The sequence below is a fragment of the Pantherophis guttatus genome, chromosome 2, assembly GCF_059756535.1.
Source record: "Pantherophis guttatus breed Tessera chromosome 2, ASM5975653v1, whole genome shotgun sequence".
Lineage (NCBI taxonomy): Eukaryota > Metazoa > Chordata > Lepidosauria > Squamata > Colubridae > Pantherophis > Pantherophis guttatus.
Window position 1 is genome coordinate 158356734 of NC_142064.1, and position 18103 is coordinate 158374836.

An 18103-nucleotide genomic window follows, 5' to 3' on the forward strand; every position below is an offset into this window, starting at 1 on the left:
ATTTTCTACCTTCCCTAGTTCGGAATCGACTATTTTGTGGGTTCTGCTCTCCTCAGAAAAAATACATTTTCTTGCTTGATCATCCTGTAGCTCTCCTACCAGCTTCTTCTACATTCATTTTTTCTCGGGGATCTTTTACACCAAGTTTAGGGGAATTCCACTGGAAGTCTATTTTTTGTCACTAAATATCACTTTTCTTAGGCACACAAAATTCACATTAACAAGAAAAAAATGAACCATGAAATCATTATATTAAATACGTGTCAAAACAAAGCATCTTCCCATCATAGGTTTAATCGATTTCACAGTGCATATTAATGCATCTCATCCAACATCCTCCTGCAAAATTACAGGATTGCTCACTGTACGTGTTGCCTCTTGAGTCTGTAATGCTTTGTCTATTCGCCTGTGTCTGGAAAAATGTAAACCGCAAAGACAATGCTGTGAGAGACAAAAGAGAAACTATCATGCTGATGCCAGTAGTTCCTGTATTCTTACTTTTTACTTCCCTCACTGAATAGATAGTGAAATGAAAGAGTTTAAGGATAAGGCATAAAAAAAAACAAATTTTATTTATTTATTTTATTAATTTATTAATAAAAATAAATTTTATTTATTTTTTAATAATAAATTTTATGAACTTGGGGTCTTATAGATTAGATTGATAGATCTTAATAGAAATGACTTGTTTATATTATGGAAAAACAAAAAGCTGTGATTCGGTGTTAATGCTTTATTCTACTGCAACAGAGAGAGTCGGAAGTCAATGTTTCTTCTTCTTTTCTTTTCCCTACCTTTCCTCACTTGTCTCTCCCCTTTCCCCACCCCTCTCACTGCTCTTTTATTTACTTTTGTATTTTGCATTTTATATTACTTTATAACCTAATAAAAATGTATTATGAGAAAAATAAATAAATTTTAGAGATGCTCAAGACTGAATTGTAAAAAAAGCAGCTGGTGTTAGAGAATTTACAGTTATATAACTTAATAAAAAAAAACCCAGCCCTGCTCACCAGTTGCAGCTGACCAAGATAGAACCATGCCCTTACAACACCAGTTGTCTTTCTTAGCCCATGACACAGCCTTGTGTATGAATGACAGCATTATTTGTACTGGTAAAAAAGCCAACGTATCCCATCACAGTGCTATGGTACAAGTAGTCCTTGATTTACAACCATTCATTTATTGACTTCAAAGTTACAAAGGCATTTTAAAAAATGGCTTATGACCCTTGTTCACACTTATGACCTTTGCAGCATCCCTGTAGTCACATGATCAAAATTCAGAAGTTCGGCAGTTGGCATGTATTTATGATGGCTGCTTTTTGTGACTGCCATATAATCCCAGAAAAAAAAATGGCTATTTTGAAGGGTTGCCTATAGGTTTTATATTTGTGTATTTTACACTCTTCAGAGCACCAGTTTGGAACTCAATCCAAAGCACTATATAGCTTGACATGTTTATTACTATAAAATAACATTTTCTGGTTGCAAAGTAGAATCTGTGGTGGAAATGTTACTATTTTAAAGACATGTAAATCTTCTTTCTATCTGAACATCAGAATTCCTTTGGAAGTGAGGATGATCTTTCTGATTCGATAAATTTATTTTATATGCCACATTTATATATTGTCCAATAGTTGAAGAATGTGTGTGTGTGCACGTGTGAGAGAGGGAGGGAGGGAGGCAAGGAGGAAGGGAAGAGAAAGAGAGTGGGAGAGAGAGAGAGAGAGAGAATGAATGAATGCCTAGTATCATGAAAACCAAGAGAATGGGGCTGGATCCATAATCCAGATCTGACACCCATTGTCCCTTTTTATTTAGTATTTATGGCAGGTGGACATATAACAAAGCAATGGCAGAAATGGATGAATACCTGCCTTGATCCACTATAGTACTTTAAACATTATGTGGTCTTGGTACGTCCTGTTTGCCAAGTTGCTGAGCCAGTGCGGAAGTTGGATATTTAGTGCAGTATTTTTCAACCTTTCAAGGAGTGTTGATGGTCACTCTCAGAATTCCAGGTGTTGAAATCCACATATTTTAAAATGGCCAGGATAGAGAAACACCGGCTTAGCCTCTAGCCAGGGATAAGGAAAAAATACATTCAGGGAAAGTCTAACAATGGCAGCAAATTAGGCCTACATCTTTGTAAATGACCCATAGGTGCCATTGTCACTTTCTCATGGAAAGCGTATACTCTAATCCTCTACAATATTCCTAGTACTGAATGTTAGGAAAATTGAGAGAAAGATTAAAAAAAAGAACTCCAAAACATACTAATTGTTAAGCTAAGATTCAACATTGGGGTGCCAGGGACTGCTCCAATGACCATACCTGATAAATACTATTGCCTATATACTGAAGCTTTCGAAAAGGACATTGAAAATTATCAAGAAGCTGAAGCAACTTGCCTAACTGAAAATGATACAACCTTTCAGGCCTTCAGTTTAGAAAAATGGCAAACAATGGGAATATAAAATTGTATGGGATGTCAAGACAGCAGATAGACACCTCTTTAATAATTCTGGAATTGGGTTCATATGATGAAAAAGAGTTATGAGAGATTGTCTCCTCCCCCCCAAAAAACCACAACCAAATATTTCTTTACACTCTACATAGTTAGACAATGAAATCTACTAATGTAAAATGTGGCAAAAGCCATCAGGAAACAGCTTTAAAAGGGATAGCAACTTCACATCAGATATGTTATGTCTTATCTATATTTGTTAGCAACGATGGTTAAACATTCAAACATCCTGTCGCTGGGGAGGCAAATTGGGATGGCCTTCTCATAGATATCTAGATACCGAGTTCTCACTTTAGAAACAGAATGCAGGATGAGACAAGACTGTAATATTCTTATGATTTATGTTCTTATGATCTATGTTGCTGCTTCTAATCTCGGCAGGATGGCCAGATAAGGATATTTTCCCTAACAGGTCCAAAGGAGTGATGTGCATATCTGTAAATAAAAGGCACGATCTGCGCATGTGCAGAAGCATGCGTGTGCGCTCCCGTTGTGAACTGGTAGTAAAGGTAAGTGGAACCCACCCCTGCCCCAAACCCCCAAAATGCAATGTTCACCACCACCCTGCCTGCCCTCCACACATGCACGGCAGAGACCCGAAAACCAGTTGGCCAGTAGGAGGTACGCACACATGCGTGGCGGAACTGAACTGGGGCGACGGCTCACATGCCCACAGAGAGGGCACTGTGTGCCACCTCTGGCACGAGTGCCATAGGTTTGCCATCACGGACATAGACCAATATAGTTAAGAAACTATATCATCACAAAATCCTTCGAGAAAAGCTACCAACATTTAACAAAATTTGTAAAAAATTAGTTCCTTCATTTTAGATATCAGAAGCAATGAAAATGAGTAAGTGAGATGAGGAAATAATGCACAGGGGAAGAGTGGTAACTGAATGCCTGCCTCCTGCATCCCCTAAAATGACATTTCCTGTTTTTGATAGACTTGGTGCACACCAATCCTCCCAGATCTTACACGTTTGGCAGAAACAATTGGAGTATCAGCATATTTGGTAGACCAGACCGGAAACTCAACTCCACAGAAGAACTAGAACTGTACCTTATTGAGATTGACTACAATAACAGAATCTTTATTATCTCTAAATATTTCCTACTGACTAGTGAAGATATGAAGAGAGACAGTTTGGTGTAATGGTTAAGATGCCGCCCTAGAAACCAAGAGGTTGTGAGTTGTAGTCCTGCATTAGGCATGAGAGTCAGCTGGGTGACCTTGGGCCAGTCGCTTTTTCTCAGCCCAATCCACCTCAAAGTGTTGTTGTTGGGAAAATACAAAGAGGGAGCATTATGTATGTTTGCTGCCTTGAGTTATTTCTAAAAAATAATAAAGGCAGGGAAAAAAACTAATACATTATTCCAGAAGTGTTGACTGGTGTCATAACTGTAATTCATGCATGCCAAGAGTAATGGCTGCATCAATTACAACTGCCATAATTCTCAATATATGTCCAGCAGCCATATTAGAATAATATATTTGAGAGATGCTAGACCCATAATTTTAAAATGACTTACTACAAACTTACTACACAAAAGTAAGTTTGCCGTTCATTGTTTTTATTAATCTTTGTACGTAACCAGCCTCTAGAGGTCTCCCTTGCCTTACACACCAGCTTGATTAATGGTTTAAAAATTATTAGCCCTGTAGATACTATCAGACAAAGATGGATAACTTATCGTCCTACTGATGTCGCTCAAAGTAGCAAAACCAATCATGAAGGCTGTTGTAATTCAACAATATCTGCAAAGCAACAGCTTACCTACTACCATAGAAGGTATAACAGGGAATCCCCAAACTATTTGTTCAAAGGGCATTTTTTTTACATTTTAAGAGCATGTCATGTGGGTTAAAAGAAACAAACAAAAAAGTTGCCATGAAAGCTGGTCCATTCACAAATGATTTCCATTAATTGGAGTGACCAAAATTGCCTTAACTTCCTTGTTTTCTAGTCTTCCAAGATCCTATTATCAATCTATAGTTTAATTTTGGGGGTTTTTATGATCCTGTAGGCACATTTAAAAAAACAGAAAAATTGAGTTATAACATCTGCTATTTTTATTTTATATGAATAAGAATCTAAGCCATTATTGGAAAAAGATGACTAGAGGCCAATGTTTAGCTTTGCAGCATGCTGATTTCAGTTTGGTAGAAATAATAGCACTCTTCACTCACCAGCTCTGACGTTTTTATACTTGGGCAAGAAGGAGGGAGGGAAATTTATCTCTTCCTGTGGTTGATGTCATAATGTCATGCGAGAGTCTTCTTTGGTCATCCAGGAAGTAAAAGGCTGAGTTACAACCCCTCCTTCTCCTCAAACATTGCCTAGTCTTATCTATTTGTGCAGCTGAAAAATTATTTCCAGTTGCTTTTTTTTATTTCATCCAGAAAACCTTTCCCAAACTGGAAGATTATAGTTGATGCTGTCCTGAAGCTGCCTATGCTCACTAGACTGAAGATTTAGAAGGATTATGATAGACTTGTGTCCACCTCTTTCCTAGAAGAATGAAATATTTTAGGAAATATTAAAAAGGCAGAATATTATGTTTCCCTGGATGAGAAATGGAGAAGCATGTTTTAAAAGATGAAGCAGCTCCCACCTTCTTGCCCCCCACCCTTTGTCAAGGGGCCAAAGGCAGAAACTCAATCTTTGTCAATGGACCATCATCTGCAACACAATAGGACCCATCTAGCAACAGAAACTCACCACATGGCACCTGGGAAGATTACATCAGCCAGCAAGACCCCCACCCCCTGGGAAGTCTGACAACCAATCAGGATACTCTTTCTGAGTCCCAGGAAGTTCAAAGCCAGAGAGGGCAGAAAACCCGGGGACTCGCTGCGTCTCGCCCCCTTTTCTGTTCAAGAACTCAAACCATGTGATCCTGTCCACCATTAAACCATCTTTCCAAGTAGTCTCCATGTTTCCAGTGTCTTTTTCCCCACTTGGAGCTGAACCCAGAAGGATATCTCTTCCTACACTTGAATACGACGTCTCGATATAGTCAGTTGACGCCATCGCTGACTATTGGGGGCGAATCGCTGGCCCCCACGGAGAGGGTTCGCAACTTGGGCGTCCTCCTGGATTCACGGCTGTCTTTAGAAGAACATTTGACGGCCGTGACCGGGAGGGTTTTCCATCAGGTTCGCCTGATTCGCCAGTTGCGTCCCTTTCTGGATCGGGACTCTTTACACACAGTCACTCATGCCCTCGTCGCTTCCCGCCTGGACTATTGCAACCCTCTCTACATGGGGCTCCTCTTGAGGAGCACCCGGAGGCTCCAACTGGCGCAGAGTGCAGCCGCGCGGGTGGTTATGGGAGCGACATAGCGCTCCCACGTAACACCTCTCCTGCGCGAGCTGCACTGGCTCCCGGTGGTCTTCCGGGTGCACTTCAAGGTTCTGGTTACCACCTTTAGAGCGCTCCATGGCTTAGGACCTGGTTATTTATGGGACTGCCTACTACCACAATCAACCTCCCACCAGCCGGTACGCTCTCATAGAGAGGGGCTCCTCCGGGTGCCGTCGGCCAAACAGTGTCGACTGGCGGCCCCCAGGGGGAGGGCCTTCTCTGTGGGGGCACCTACTATCTGGAATGAGCTCCCCCCGGAGATACGTAGGATCCCGGACCTGCGCACTTTCCGCCGTGCTCTAAAGACCTTTCTATTTCATCAAGCAGGCCTGGCCTGACCTTTCCCTCCCTTTTAATTTTTTAATTTTTAATTTTTAAATGTAAATTGAAATTTTAAATTTGTTCTAAATTTTTGGGATGTTTTAAATTGTCTTGGGCTCAAATATTTAATTTGGTTTTAATTCTGCTCTTAACTTTTTTATCTATGTGTTTTATTTTGTGCCTGTTCACTGCCCTGAGTCCTTCGGGAGTAGGGCGGTATACAAATTTGATCAAATAAATAAATAAAAATAAATAAATAAATACTGGACCCTACCTAACAACATGAAATTCGATGGTGAAAAAAGTAAGGTTCCACATTTAGGCAAGAAAACCCAAGTGCACAGGTATAGAATAGGTGGTACCTGGTTCAATAGCAGTTAACTGTGAGAGAGATCTAGGAGTCCTGGTGGGGAATCATTCAAATACAAGCCAGCAGTGTGCTATGGCCATCAAAAAAGCCAATGTGTCCTCAACTGCATTAACAAGATCACATGAAGTGTTAGTACTGCTTTATAATGCCTTGATAAGACCAAACTTGGAATACTGCATCCAGTTTTGGTCGCCACAATGCAAAAAACGATGTTGAGACTCTAGAAAAAGTGCAGAGAAGAGCAGCAAAGATGTCTGGGGACTGGAGGCAAAAACATATGAAGAACAGTTGCAGGAACTGTATGTGTCTAGTCTACTGAAGGGGCTAGGGGACTAGGGGTGACATGATAGCAGTGTTCCAATATCTAAGGGGCTGCCACAAAGAAGAGGGAGTCAATGTATTTTCCTAAGCACCTGAAGGCAGGAAGAAGCAATGGATGGAAATTTATGAAGAAGAGATCCAACCTAGAAATTAGAAGACATTTCCTGACAGAACAATTAATCAGTGAAATGGCTTGCCTCCAGAAGTTGTGGGTGCTCCATTAGTGGAGGTTTTTAAGAAGGGATCAGACAGTCTGGAATGGTATAGGATCTCTTGCTTGAGCAGGGGGTTGAACTGGAAGACCTCCAAGGTCCCTTCCAATTCTATTCTTCTATAGCCACAAGTAACTACGTTCAACCATCCTTGAATTCCAATAATTTTTATCTAACTGTAAGCAGGTGCTAACCATTAGTTCAAAAGATTCCTGTGCATAGGCTGTTTAGCAATAAATCGGTTTAATAAGATCTTCTTGTGTGGTCTTTCCCGCCTGATATTGAAGCATTTATTCAGTAAATTAAAAAAGAACACAGAACCAAAAATTGGCTTAATTGAGTAAAGCTAACTATGGGCAAGTGTATCAGAGGTGGTATTCAGCAGGTTCTGTCCAGTTCTGGAGAACCAGTAGCGGAAATTTTGAGTAGTTTGGAGAACCAGTAAATACCATTTCTGACTGGCCCCAACCCCATCTATTCTTTGCCTCCCGAGTCCCAGCTGATCGGGAGGGAATGGGGATTTTGCATTATCCTTCCCCTGGAGTAGGGTGGGAATGGAGATTTTACAGTATCCTTCCCCTGGAGTGGGGTGGGAATGGAGATTTTATAGTATCCTTCCCCTGCCACGCCCACCAAGCCATGCCACGCCCACCACGCCCACAGAACCGGTAGTAAAAAAATTTGAATTTTTTACTTCCTATTTTTTTTTAAAGCTTTTCAAGAAACCTTCTTAAAAATATGGATTAGAATAAATCAATCTAGCATGCAAAACAATATATTTTATTCCTACATTACAATTACAGCTAATTATTACCCCTCTGCTTTGCCCTCATCAGACAATAAATACAAAAAAATTCTGACATGAGTTTAGGTGTTGCATGCATAGAAGCCCTTCACCCAATCATTGCATAGCTAAGGTCAACTAAAGAGCTTGAGGGAATATTTCAGGTTTCAATTGCCAGCCTTTAATTCATAAGTGCATTCTGATTAATCTAGTATAAAACTGATATTGACTATAGTTAGGCATGCTAATTTTACAGTACCCTGACAGTACCCGTTACAGCTCCCACACCCTTAGTAGAACTGTGGAATGCTATGAAGCATATTATTGTTTTTCTCCTTCCCCACCCTGCCATTCTATGTTTTACACTCAATTCAAATATTCCTGATAAATTCCTTGGAGGAACAAAAACTTAAGATTTGCTAGCCCTGATTTTAAATAAGAAGGAAAACAATGAACATGCTTTCCCTCTGAAGAGTTTCCTATCATAAACATAAATTACAGGATCATTATAATTACCAGACTAGAAGGGAATTTGGTATTTTGGCTTGATGCTCAGCAGTTTTGTTTCGCAACGAATGCCATTTATTGGAAGAATGGTTTTATACAATTACACTTTTTAGAAGTAAAAATAACAAAATTAGCATAACCATAAAACTTCCTGATCTCTATGTCAGACCTGGAAGCCATCTTTTTCGTTGGATCTTCAGGCCTGCCACATTTACTACTGTGGGAAACTGGGAGGGGGGATTGTATGGAGCATGGGTGATATATAGTCATAATTACATTCCTTTCTCAGAAAGTCAAGGACAGCATGCCTTGCACCTGGAAGGCTGGAAATGGGAGGCATCTCCAGTTGGGACGGTGCTTGGATTGGACCGTGTGATGGACTTGTGGGTGTTGAGCAGAGACTTGAACTTTCCTTTCGGTGGGGAAAACCTGGAAGCTTTCAGATTCGGGTTTTCCCAGATGTGCCAATATGACATCTCTAATAAAATCAAACTTTGAAGAAACTTAAGCCTCGAATTTCCTTTCGTTGGGAGTGTTACTTGGGACCCTGATACTCTAGCTGTCAGCTATAAGTTGTTTTTAAAGTAGTATATACACTATTGCAATATTTTAACTGCAGTGAGCGCTAAATCATCCAGGTAGTTGTCCTGGCCTGTTTTCACCCCCATCCTGTTTTCTGCTTCCATTATCTTTGGGTTCAATATTTCCTTAGCTTCCAGGTCCATCTGATTTTCTATACTAAAAATAAATTTTTAGGAGTTTACAGATTGTACTACATATTCCAGTGTTACTTTTATTTTCAAACAGAACTTATCTAGCCCTAAATGAATCCTGCAAACTTTCTTAAAGGTAAAGATCATAGGCAGTGACAGTCTTAGGAGTTCTGCAGAATGTTAATTATTATAATGGCCTGGCTGACAGTGTCTAAGCAGACTTGGGAGTTGACAAGGAGACCTCCAGGGAATACCAAGTCTGTAGCCTTAGCTTGGGAAATTGAAAAAAAAAAAACCCAGAAGGCAGTCAGTGCGAGCTATCCTTTATCGTTGCCAAGAAGCTACATAGCTATTTCTGTGAAGGTACCAGGAATCAAACTCAGCTCAAAATTAATTTATATGGATCCATTTCCAGGAGAAGTCAACTACTGTATGCAAGGAGTTTCCCTGTAAGCAATCTAGTATAGGAATAAGAAAGTGGGGTGGGGTGGGGGGAGATATCTGCTTACAGGGCCTTTTTTTAAAGGAGGCAATACATCACTTCTCATAATTCAAACTCTTCTGAGAATGTCTTAGAAAGTGCCCCTTTTACTCTTCTGCTAAGAACCACTCAAGTCAAATATTTTAAATCATTCCTTTTTTTTTCTCATTATAAAGAGTGGAAATATTTATATGTAACATTTGTATTACTGAAAACATCTTGTCCCTCCCTCTCTGATGTATGGGATCCACAGCTCCTGCTCTACTGTATATGCCAAACCAATGCCCATTCTGACTGGTCCTTATGCACGTACCAAGGAGCTGGAAAGAAGTCACTAGACAAGAGAAGACCACTATGAGAAAATATGACTTTGATGACTTCGGTTTTTCAAACCTGGCGACTCCTAGAATTTCCAGGTTAGCAAGGGTTGAAGCCCACACATCTTAAATTTACAACCTTGAAAAACATTCGCTTATAAGTTGTAGAAGCCTCCTGATAGAGTAGTTGGTCTCACTGGATATGAAGGTTACTCTTTTGTACAGAGGAAACTTTTCTTCTCGCAAGCAATTTTCCGTTTATGTTGTGTAGAACTTAAAGCAAACCTAAAAGCACCTTTCACCAAAAGCTCCAGCACCTTTCCTGCTCCACCTTTCCTGCTTTTTTTCAGGGGAAAAAAAAAAAAGAACTACAGCTCCCAGAGTCCTTTGTTGTTCAGGTGAAGCACAGGGTGTGTTCTAGCTGCCGGGACTGGGGTTTCCTTTGGAGAAAAAAAGTTTTCTTGGTGTGAAGAGGAGCCCTTTAACCTGATTAAACCTGGAGGAATAATTCAGAAGGTGAGTGAAAAAGATAACCTGATGTAACTGCAGGGCTATGTCGTGATTCCGAGAGTTGTAAAAAGGCTCCGTCTTCTTTATTTTGTGAGGTGTTACTTTTTCTCGCACGTTTTACAATTGTTTATTTGTAATAATCGGGGAAGGGGGGGGGTCCCTTGGTTGCAAATTGAGGCCTGAATGTGATCTCCGTTATTGCGATCGCTATCCTGGATCTCAGAAATTCCATTGTCCAGCGTAGGATTTGCTGCAGGCGGGAAAATCACCCGAAGGACGCAGCTACAAGGATTCCTGAGTGAAGTAACTGACCTCTGAAGTGAGGCCCTGGTCCTGGAGGGGCTGAACCATAAAGCAGACTAAGTGTAATATAAATAAATGCACTAAAAATGCTTTTGCTTTCTTTCTAATACATTCCAAGCCCAAAACAAAAACAGACACAAACAGCATTTGCTATTTGGCCCGGAGAGAATCTTAAAATCAATTATTTAATTGTAGGATCAGGCAGGGTTTTCGTTTTAAAAATTTCGCTTAAAAATAGCAGATCTTTTCCACCTTTTGAAAATCTGAAAGGGGCAATAGAAGCAGTAGCTATAATGTCGAGGTAAATCAAAAGAGGCAAGATTTTAACACACAGGTCTCCCATGGAAAACGGGGGCTGTTTCTTTATGATAAAATATCACTTATTACAACCCACATACTGCATAATTTACTTCCAGTAAGAAGTTCAAGAAGAAGTGCTTCTTGTTAAATATAGATCTCTTAGGTCTATTATGATGGGGTGGAATGTAAAACACTGCAAAATCCTCAGAAACAAAAAAGCACCGACGTTTCTAGACTTTAAAATGTACTTATAATGAAAATGAGCCTGTCGCCTTTTCTGAATAAGTCTATGTTTTGTAGGATGTTAGGTTTGCCTCACTTTTTACATCATTCCCTCCAGAGGAGCACTTTTAAAGAAAAAAATAAAATAAAAAATGCTAAGGTCCTGATCAAGTTTAAACACCAGTAATTGTAATAATCTTGCTCCTAGATAAATAGGCTGAGATCTTCAATATGAACATGAGTAGAAGAGTTGTTGGAAAAATGATTTTTCTTTCCTAACCCTTTTGAATGCCCCAGTGTTATCAGACAGCTCATTTTAAGGAGGCGACTGCCAAGAATATGCCCAGAGAAAAGGGAGGGTGGAAGATGAGACAGCAGCCTGGACTGCTTGGCACAGTGGGAACCAAAATCCTTAGTTATGCAGCCTGTCCATTCTTCCGAAGCTGCATGAATGAGAGAATGTAAAGGAGGATTGCCATTAGCCAGTGGAATAGGATGCTCTTGATGGAGGCAGTGCTTTACTTTGGGACTATAACAGATTTCAGGAGCTGAGGTGGCCTTTGGACAACCTTGTGTTGGTAAGTAACCAAGCTGTAATTTTTATTTTGAGGAATGATCTACCAAATGCATTGGAGATATACCCTTTTTTCCTATGTTTTTCTTTGATGGATATAGTACTGAGCTGCCAGAGAAATTGGTAGAATTAGGAAGAGACAACCTCCTGCGAGGTCATTTCCCAACTTTCTGCTGGAAGCCAGTTTGTTGGGTGATAACTTTTGTACCTTCTTATCCAGTTCTCTCCTTTCCCCTGCAACTGAGCTTTATGATTATGAATTCCTCTGGGCAACACCATAGATACTGGCAAAAATATAGAACTGCAATCAGGTTATTCTATGGGAGCTGAAACATTTTTGTTTCACCATACAATATATGCACTGTGGAATAAATTTATGAATCTGTCTGAACAAAACATTTAGTTTCTCTTCACTCATTCTCTTGTACCTGCACACTATTTTTGTGATGTGCGCATGCATGCACACATGAAAGGGAGCATGACCTAGAGCAATGGGCTGGCTGGTTGAATCCTGATTGGCTCCTTAGAACTCAGGCGTGACCATGCCAATTATAAATTCTTCCTCTGTGTGGCTACCAATAAATGATCCAAAATTCATTGAGATTTGGGCTACACCAATTGGTGTAAATGCTCCCAAAGATCTTCAGCTGCAGTTTGTTTCTGAACTGAACAAAACAATCCAATCTGGGTTTCTAAGAGAGAAAACAGTGTGGCTCACTAGCAAATTGGAGGGGGGGGGGGAACGACTATGAATCCTATAAACTATGATGCATGGCAAAGCCACTTGAAGACACCCTCTCAAAAAAATAAATACTATTGAAATGGGGAAAGTACAGATAATTGTTATTGTGCAGATCAAGGCTCACCTGAGTAGATACCCTCCAAATTAGATTGAAGAAAGTATACACATCGCCTTGAATGGCTTAGACAGTGATAAAGTTTTGGTATTCAGTTGAATTGGTGCCAAAGCAGGACAAAAGGCTTCTAATTCATTGGAAAGGCGGGCAGCCATGACGGGCAAGCAAATGCATTTCATGCATATCATTTATGCAGCAGCTGGCTCCTTGCATTCTGTGGAAGTGAAAGAACAGGAAGCTTGACATTTATGTGTAATCCCTATGTCATGCCAATCTGCATAATGGGTCTGTTGGGGTAATGGGTTATAAATTGAACTTTCAAAAAAAAAAAAAGAACTCAATGCTGCTCATATCAAACATGAAGCATTTTTGAGTAGAAGTAGGCAACTCCCTTGGCGCCCACCAGGTTCCCTATCCATCTGACAATTTGTTTATATCCTACTTAATTTAAAACAGCAAATGGAAATTGAGGTGCTGCAAAGAAAAATGCCAGTATCTAGCTGTAACTGTATTTGCATAAAAACTGTTAAATAAAAATGGTGGGTGGCACCATTGAGGGAGGTGCACATGATTTTAAAAAAAAAGATGTTCTCTGTTGCTGCTACTGTTGAGTTGAAGTGCTCCTAGACATCCTTGAGTCAGCAGAAAACTATTCAGATTGCCCCTGGCAATGTCATAATAAGCAGAAACGTACTAATTTAACCAAGTACAGCTAAAGGTGACTGAAGACTCTCTCACTCATGGGTTGGGAACAACATGAAAGCAGTGTCATGGAACATTGCAGAAAAACCGGTACCAGAGCATGCTGAATCTTTGGTTAAGTGAAACCACCAATCAGGTGTGGGCTCAAGCTTCCAAAAAATTCCTACCCAGTATGGTGGCTGGGGAATTCTGGGAGTGGAAATCCACTCATCTTAAAGTTGCTAAGGCTGAGAAACATTGACCGAGAGGTTTGCTCAGAAAAACCCAAAGATGTGATAATAGCAGAATAAACCAGCTGATAGCTAGGAAAATAAAGAAGTGGAGCTGGTTTGAACAGGAATATACCTATCTCACCTGGTCCATTAGTCTTTCTGTTCCTCAAAGATCCTGGCAAACCAAAATTTATGGAGAGACAATTCATTCTCCCAAGCCTTTCTTCCTTTCAGAACTTGCTACTGGGGGAATTGTTTTCCTTCTCTGTGAAGAGTGTTCCAATATCTAACAGGTTGCCACAAAGAAGAGGGGGGGTCAACCTATTCTCCAAAGCATCTGAAAGCAGGACAAGAAGCAATGAATGGAAACTAATCAAGGAGAGAAGCAACCTAAAACTAAGGAGAAATTTCCTGACAGTGAGAACAATTAACCAATGGAACAACTTGCCTCCAGAAGTTCTGGGTGCTCCAACACTGGAGGTTTTTAAGAAGAGTTTGGACAACCATTTATCTGAAATGATATAGGGTTTCCTGTCTGAGCAGGGGGTTGGACTAGAAGTCCTCCAAGGTCCCTTCCAACTCTGTTGTTCTGTTAAGAAAGGGATGCTTTTACTTGCTTCCAGAGATGAGCAAGGATGTTCTCCCTGCCATCTCCTGGATGTGAAAAGACATTCCATATAGAGCAGGGGTGTTCAGCCTTGGCAAATTTAAGACTTATAGACTTCAACTCCCAGAATTCCCCAGCCAGTACTGGGAAATTCCTGTTTGGCTCATTCTGTACTACATGCTTTCCTTCATACAAGAGGACTGGGAGAGCCATCAACTCCAGGAAAGAAATAAAGTTCCAGAGTTTTGCTGCTGCCTCATTTGTTCAGCAAGGATGACAAAGGATACCTAGCTGAGGCCCAATATTTTAAAGTGTGGAATATCAAGAAGTAGTAGCTCAGGCTTCAGGATTTTCTGAAAACCTTAAAACAGCAGCTGTTAGGTAAGCTAAGTTTCCTGGGACTGTTCATTTGTTGCCACACCCATAGTTCCCCATTTGTTCCCCAACAAAGCCATGACTAGCTTTGTTTACCCCTTGTATATTTTGGGATCAGGAAAAGATTAAGGCTCTACAAAGCATTGAAAGCTGCTACTTCACAACAATCTGCCCTGAAGCTGTGTTTAAGCTGGAGCTGGCTTCCAATTTTTGCAACAGGGGAGGTGAGAATACATAACAAGGCTCAAGGATTTGTATTTCAGAACATTCTTGAGTTCCCTCAGAAGTTTGGATTCTGTCTTTATCAGGCTGAAACAAAGACGTCTGATAGTCCATGTTTGACTTCTGGGGTGGACCATTCTTGTCCTTGTATCAGAAGATAAAAATATGCAACATATTGTTGCAAGCTCCACTTAAAATCACATTTTTTTAATATCAAAACAGGTCAAGACTGGTTTGCTGCTGTCTTTTTCTTGTCATTTTAATGAAGTTTTATTTTGCCCCACCCTGCATGACAAGGTCCTAAGATCTCCAAAAAGCCAGATATCTCAACAGCCACAGTATGGGACCTTTCTTAAAGGGAATGATAAATAATGTGAGAGAGTTCAGACTGAGAAGCAGAAGTGGGTTTTTTTTTCCCAGTCAAGAGCTGTCCTGGTGAAGATAATTACTTAATCACTTCCCCAAGAATAGCGTATGTACTGACCTTATACTTAAACCACAAGTTTATAATTTCAAAAAGCAAAGATGCCATAAAGTTCTTTGCTATCAGTATAGCAAAGTACTAGTGTCTTCTACAGAAAAACAAAATATCTTTCTGAATACAGTAAAAGCATGTTGCAACTCTTGCTGAGCTGGGTGGCAGGGAATGAGCCAGAGAGCTTCCTGGTGTTGAACACTGACAGGATGCTCCGTTTTTATCTTTCATAGGCAACAAGCTCACTTCCTTTCTTCATTCTTCTCATGCTCTATTGAGAGTTTTAGCCCTCTGAACCTGCACAGTCAGTGGTAGAAACAAACTTCCTGTCAGGCAGGAAGCTTGGTTGCTTCATTTGCTGGTGTTCACTCACATTCTCCTCTCAGGAATGCAGGAACTGGGCTTTACTAACCCTTGGAAGCCTAGCCCATCCTGGAGTATTGAAATGCAGAGTTACTTATCTCCCTTAGTGACAGCTGGGCTGCTTGACAAGGATTGAGATAGTCAAGAGAAACTTTTATGTTAAGTCTTCTGGTAGTGAAAGCCAGAGATGCAGCTGCAGGTAAGTGCAAGGGAGCTTCTGCTTTCCTTTGCAGAAATGATTTGCTTTTCTACTGTAAGTCAGAGAATTACGAAGTTTGAGCACCAACAGCTGTATTTGCATTATCTGAAATGCAGGCATCCAGCTTGAATTGCAGCCTTTGTCTCGACCTTGTTTTCCTTCCTTTTGTGTGATTTGCTCACAGCAGACCAGGCAGCTCTTGTGATACACACTTTCTAAATCTTGTAGTAGGAAGAGGCGGGAGAGCCCAGTACAGCTTTGTGAGTCTCAAGTTGTGTTCTTTATGGCATGTAGGCTTGAACGTAGTGGCCTGCTGTTCTTCGATCTTGAGAGGGAACAAGAAGACATCAGATATTAGACCACAGTCTGAACAGTTTGTTAGAAGATGTGGATCCCGAATCGTCTCAATGTAACCAGCTTCATGTGACATTGATTCTTTCTGTAACCTGCATTTGGAAATGTGGTGGAACTGAAAAGTGCAGAGGCGAGCAAATTACTTGTGGAGTTATTTATCAAAATGTCCCACACCGTGTCTTTCACCTTTCAGGACTTTGAGAATGGAGAACCTACCAGGTGAGTGTGGTTCTTTTTTAAATAGGCACATTTAAAAAACATATATGGGAACTGTATTCATTCCTGCCTTTGGAAAAGAAAGCATGTCATCAGATGGTTAGAGTACTTCCAAATTATGCACAAAGCTGAAAATTAGCATGTATTGATTTCAAAGCAAAGCTCCTTTTCAAAAGCCTGAAAATAAGACTTTTCTTTTTCTATATTGAATTGAATTCTATATTGAATTATCACAATACTAAAAGTAGAATTCTTGTTAGCATAAAGCATGGGAAGGAATATTGGTGTGTGGGAGTTCTGTTGCTTGTTTATGAAAGCTGGAGAGAGGAGTTCCCAGTAACAAATACAAATCATTATCAACATTGAGAAAAAAAAAGTTGATGGACTATTTATATGCACTGATGATGTTACCTAGTTTGGTAATGAAATATTGGCAAGAAAACCACCAAGCTTAGAAAGCACCAAGGACCCTAAAGTTCAACCTTGAGCTACAAAAATTCTCTACTATTGGGACTATTTATAATCTCCAATGTAAATCCTTGGGAATGAGTGGGTAGTGCATAAATTGCCCTACCGTGATTTCAGTTATTCTCAGAATAGTCTACAGTGTTAGGAAAATATTAGTCATTGCTTCTAAATGTTTTGAGTATCACTGCCTTAGATCTGATGTTAAGACGTGTGAAACATGTTTTGTCCATTATTGAACCATATGGTACTAAGATTCACAAATTAATAGAATTTTAGCCACAGAGATCAAAAGTTCAGGATTCATATATTACAAATTCTGGAAGAGACAGGAATTGATTGATTCTACCTCAATATTAAATTGGTAGATAATCATTGATTCGCCAGACTTAGGACAGAACCTACCAGAACAGTACACAGCTATGTAATAAGGAATTACAGAATTTGGATGTAAATATGTTAACAGTTTAATTAAATTAGAAATAAAAATGGAACAATAAAATGCAATTAGTAGAGCACTAAAAGATATGATGCTGAGATTAATCCCTACCTTACAAAACTACTTTCCAAGATGTAATAATCAAGACTTTATTTGTTTGTAGTTTATTGTTTAAACATATAAGGCTTTGGTTTCACTCTCATTATGTAGATCTCCTGGGTGCCCATTAGTAGATGCTTACATAAGGCTCTGAAGGCCCTGAGGGGAAGTCTTTGTAAACCATGTTTGATCACGTGATTAGTTATTCTCCATCCCTTTTATGTATTCTGTCTGCGTCTTAGACTCTGTCTGTAATGTTCTAATATGTTTTGCCTCCTTCCGTTTAGTCACTACATATTCCCAACTACTAACTAAATCCCATGTGAAGTTGGTGAGATGTTAGTTAGAGACTGTTGTTTTAGGGATCCTGTTAATTAAACAGTTGGGCAGACCGGTTCTCTGTTCCCCACAGCCAAGACCTAAGTCCATATGATGAAGGGGCCGTGCATGATTCCTTCCACCAGCTAATTAAGGAGCAGAGCAGTTTGGCTGAACAAGAGTTGGTGGAGATGCAAGATCTGACTACCAGGAGCAAAGGTGAGACAAGCCATGTCTATATAGGACAGAGACTTCCTGATGATTATCAGGGATATTCAACTTGTAGGTAAATAGTTGGGGTGAAGAAGAAAGATGTGTAACTTTTAAGTGGTATTTCCTGATTTTTCTTCAGAGAACAATGTGAAAAG

The 18103-nt window shown here is 40.0% G+C and overlaps 1 protein-coding gene across 1 annotated transcript in view; it reads left to right on the forward strand.

Moving 5' to 3' along the window:
• The first annotated feature begins 10188 nt into the window (after positions 1-10188).
• The window catches only part of TMC6 (transmembrane channel like 6), a 35047-nt gene continuing 27132 nt past the window's right edge, over positions 10189-18103 (forward strand). Inside the window, exons 1-3 of the mRNA XM_034412865.3 lie at positions 10189-10439; positions 16139-16417; positions 17830-17954. Coding sequence (XP_034268756.2) covers positions 16362-16417; positions 17830-17954 — 181 coding nt within the window. The 5' untranslated portion in view covers positions 10189-10439; positions 16139-16361. The remainder of the gene's footprint in view (positions 10440-16138; positions 16418-17829; positions 17955-18103) is intronic.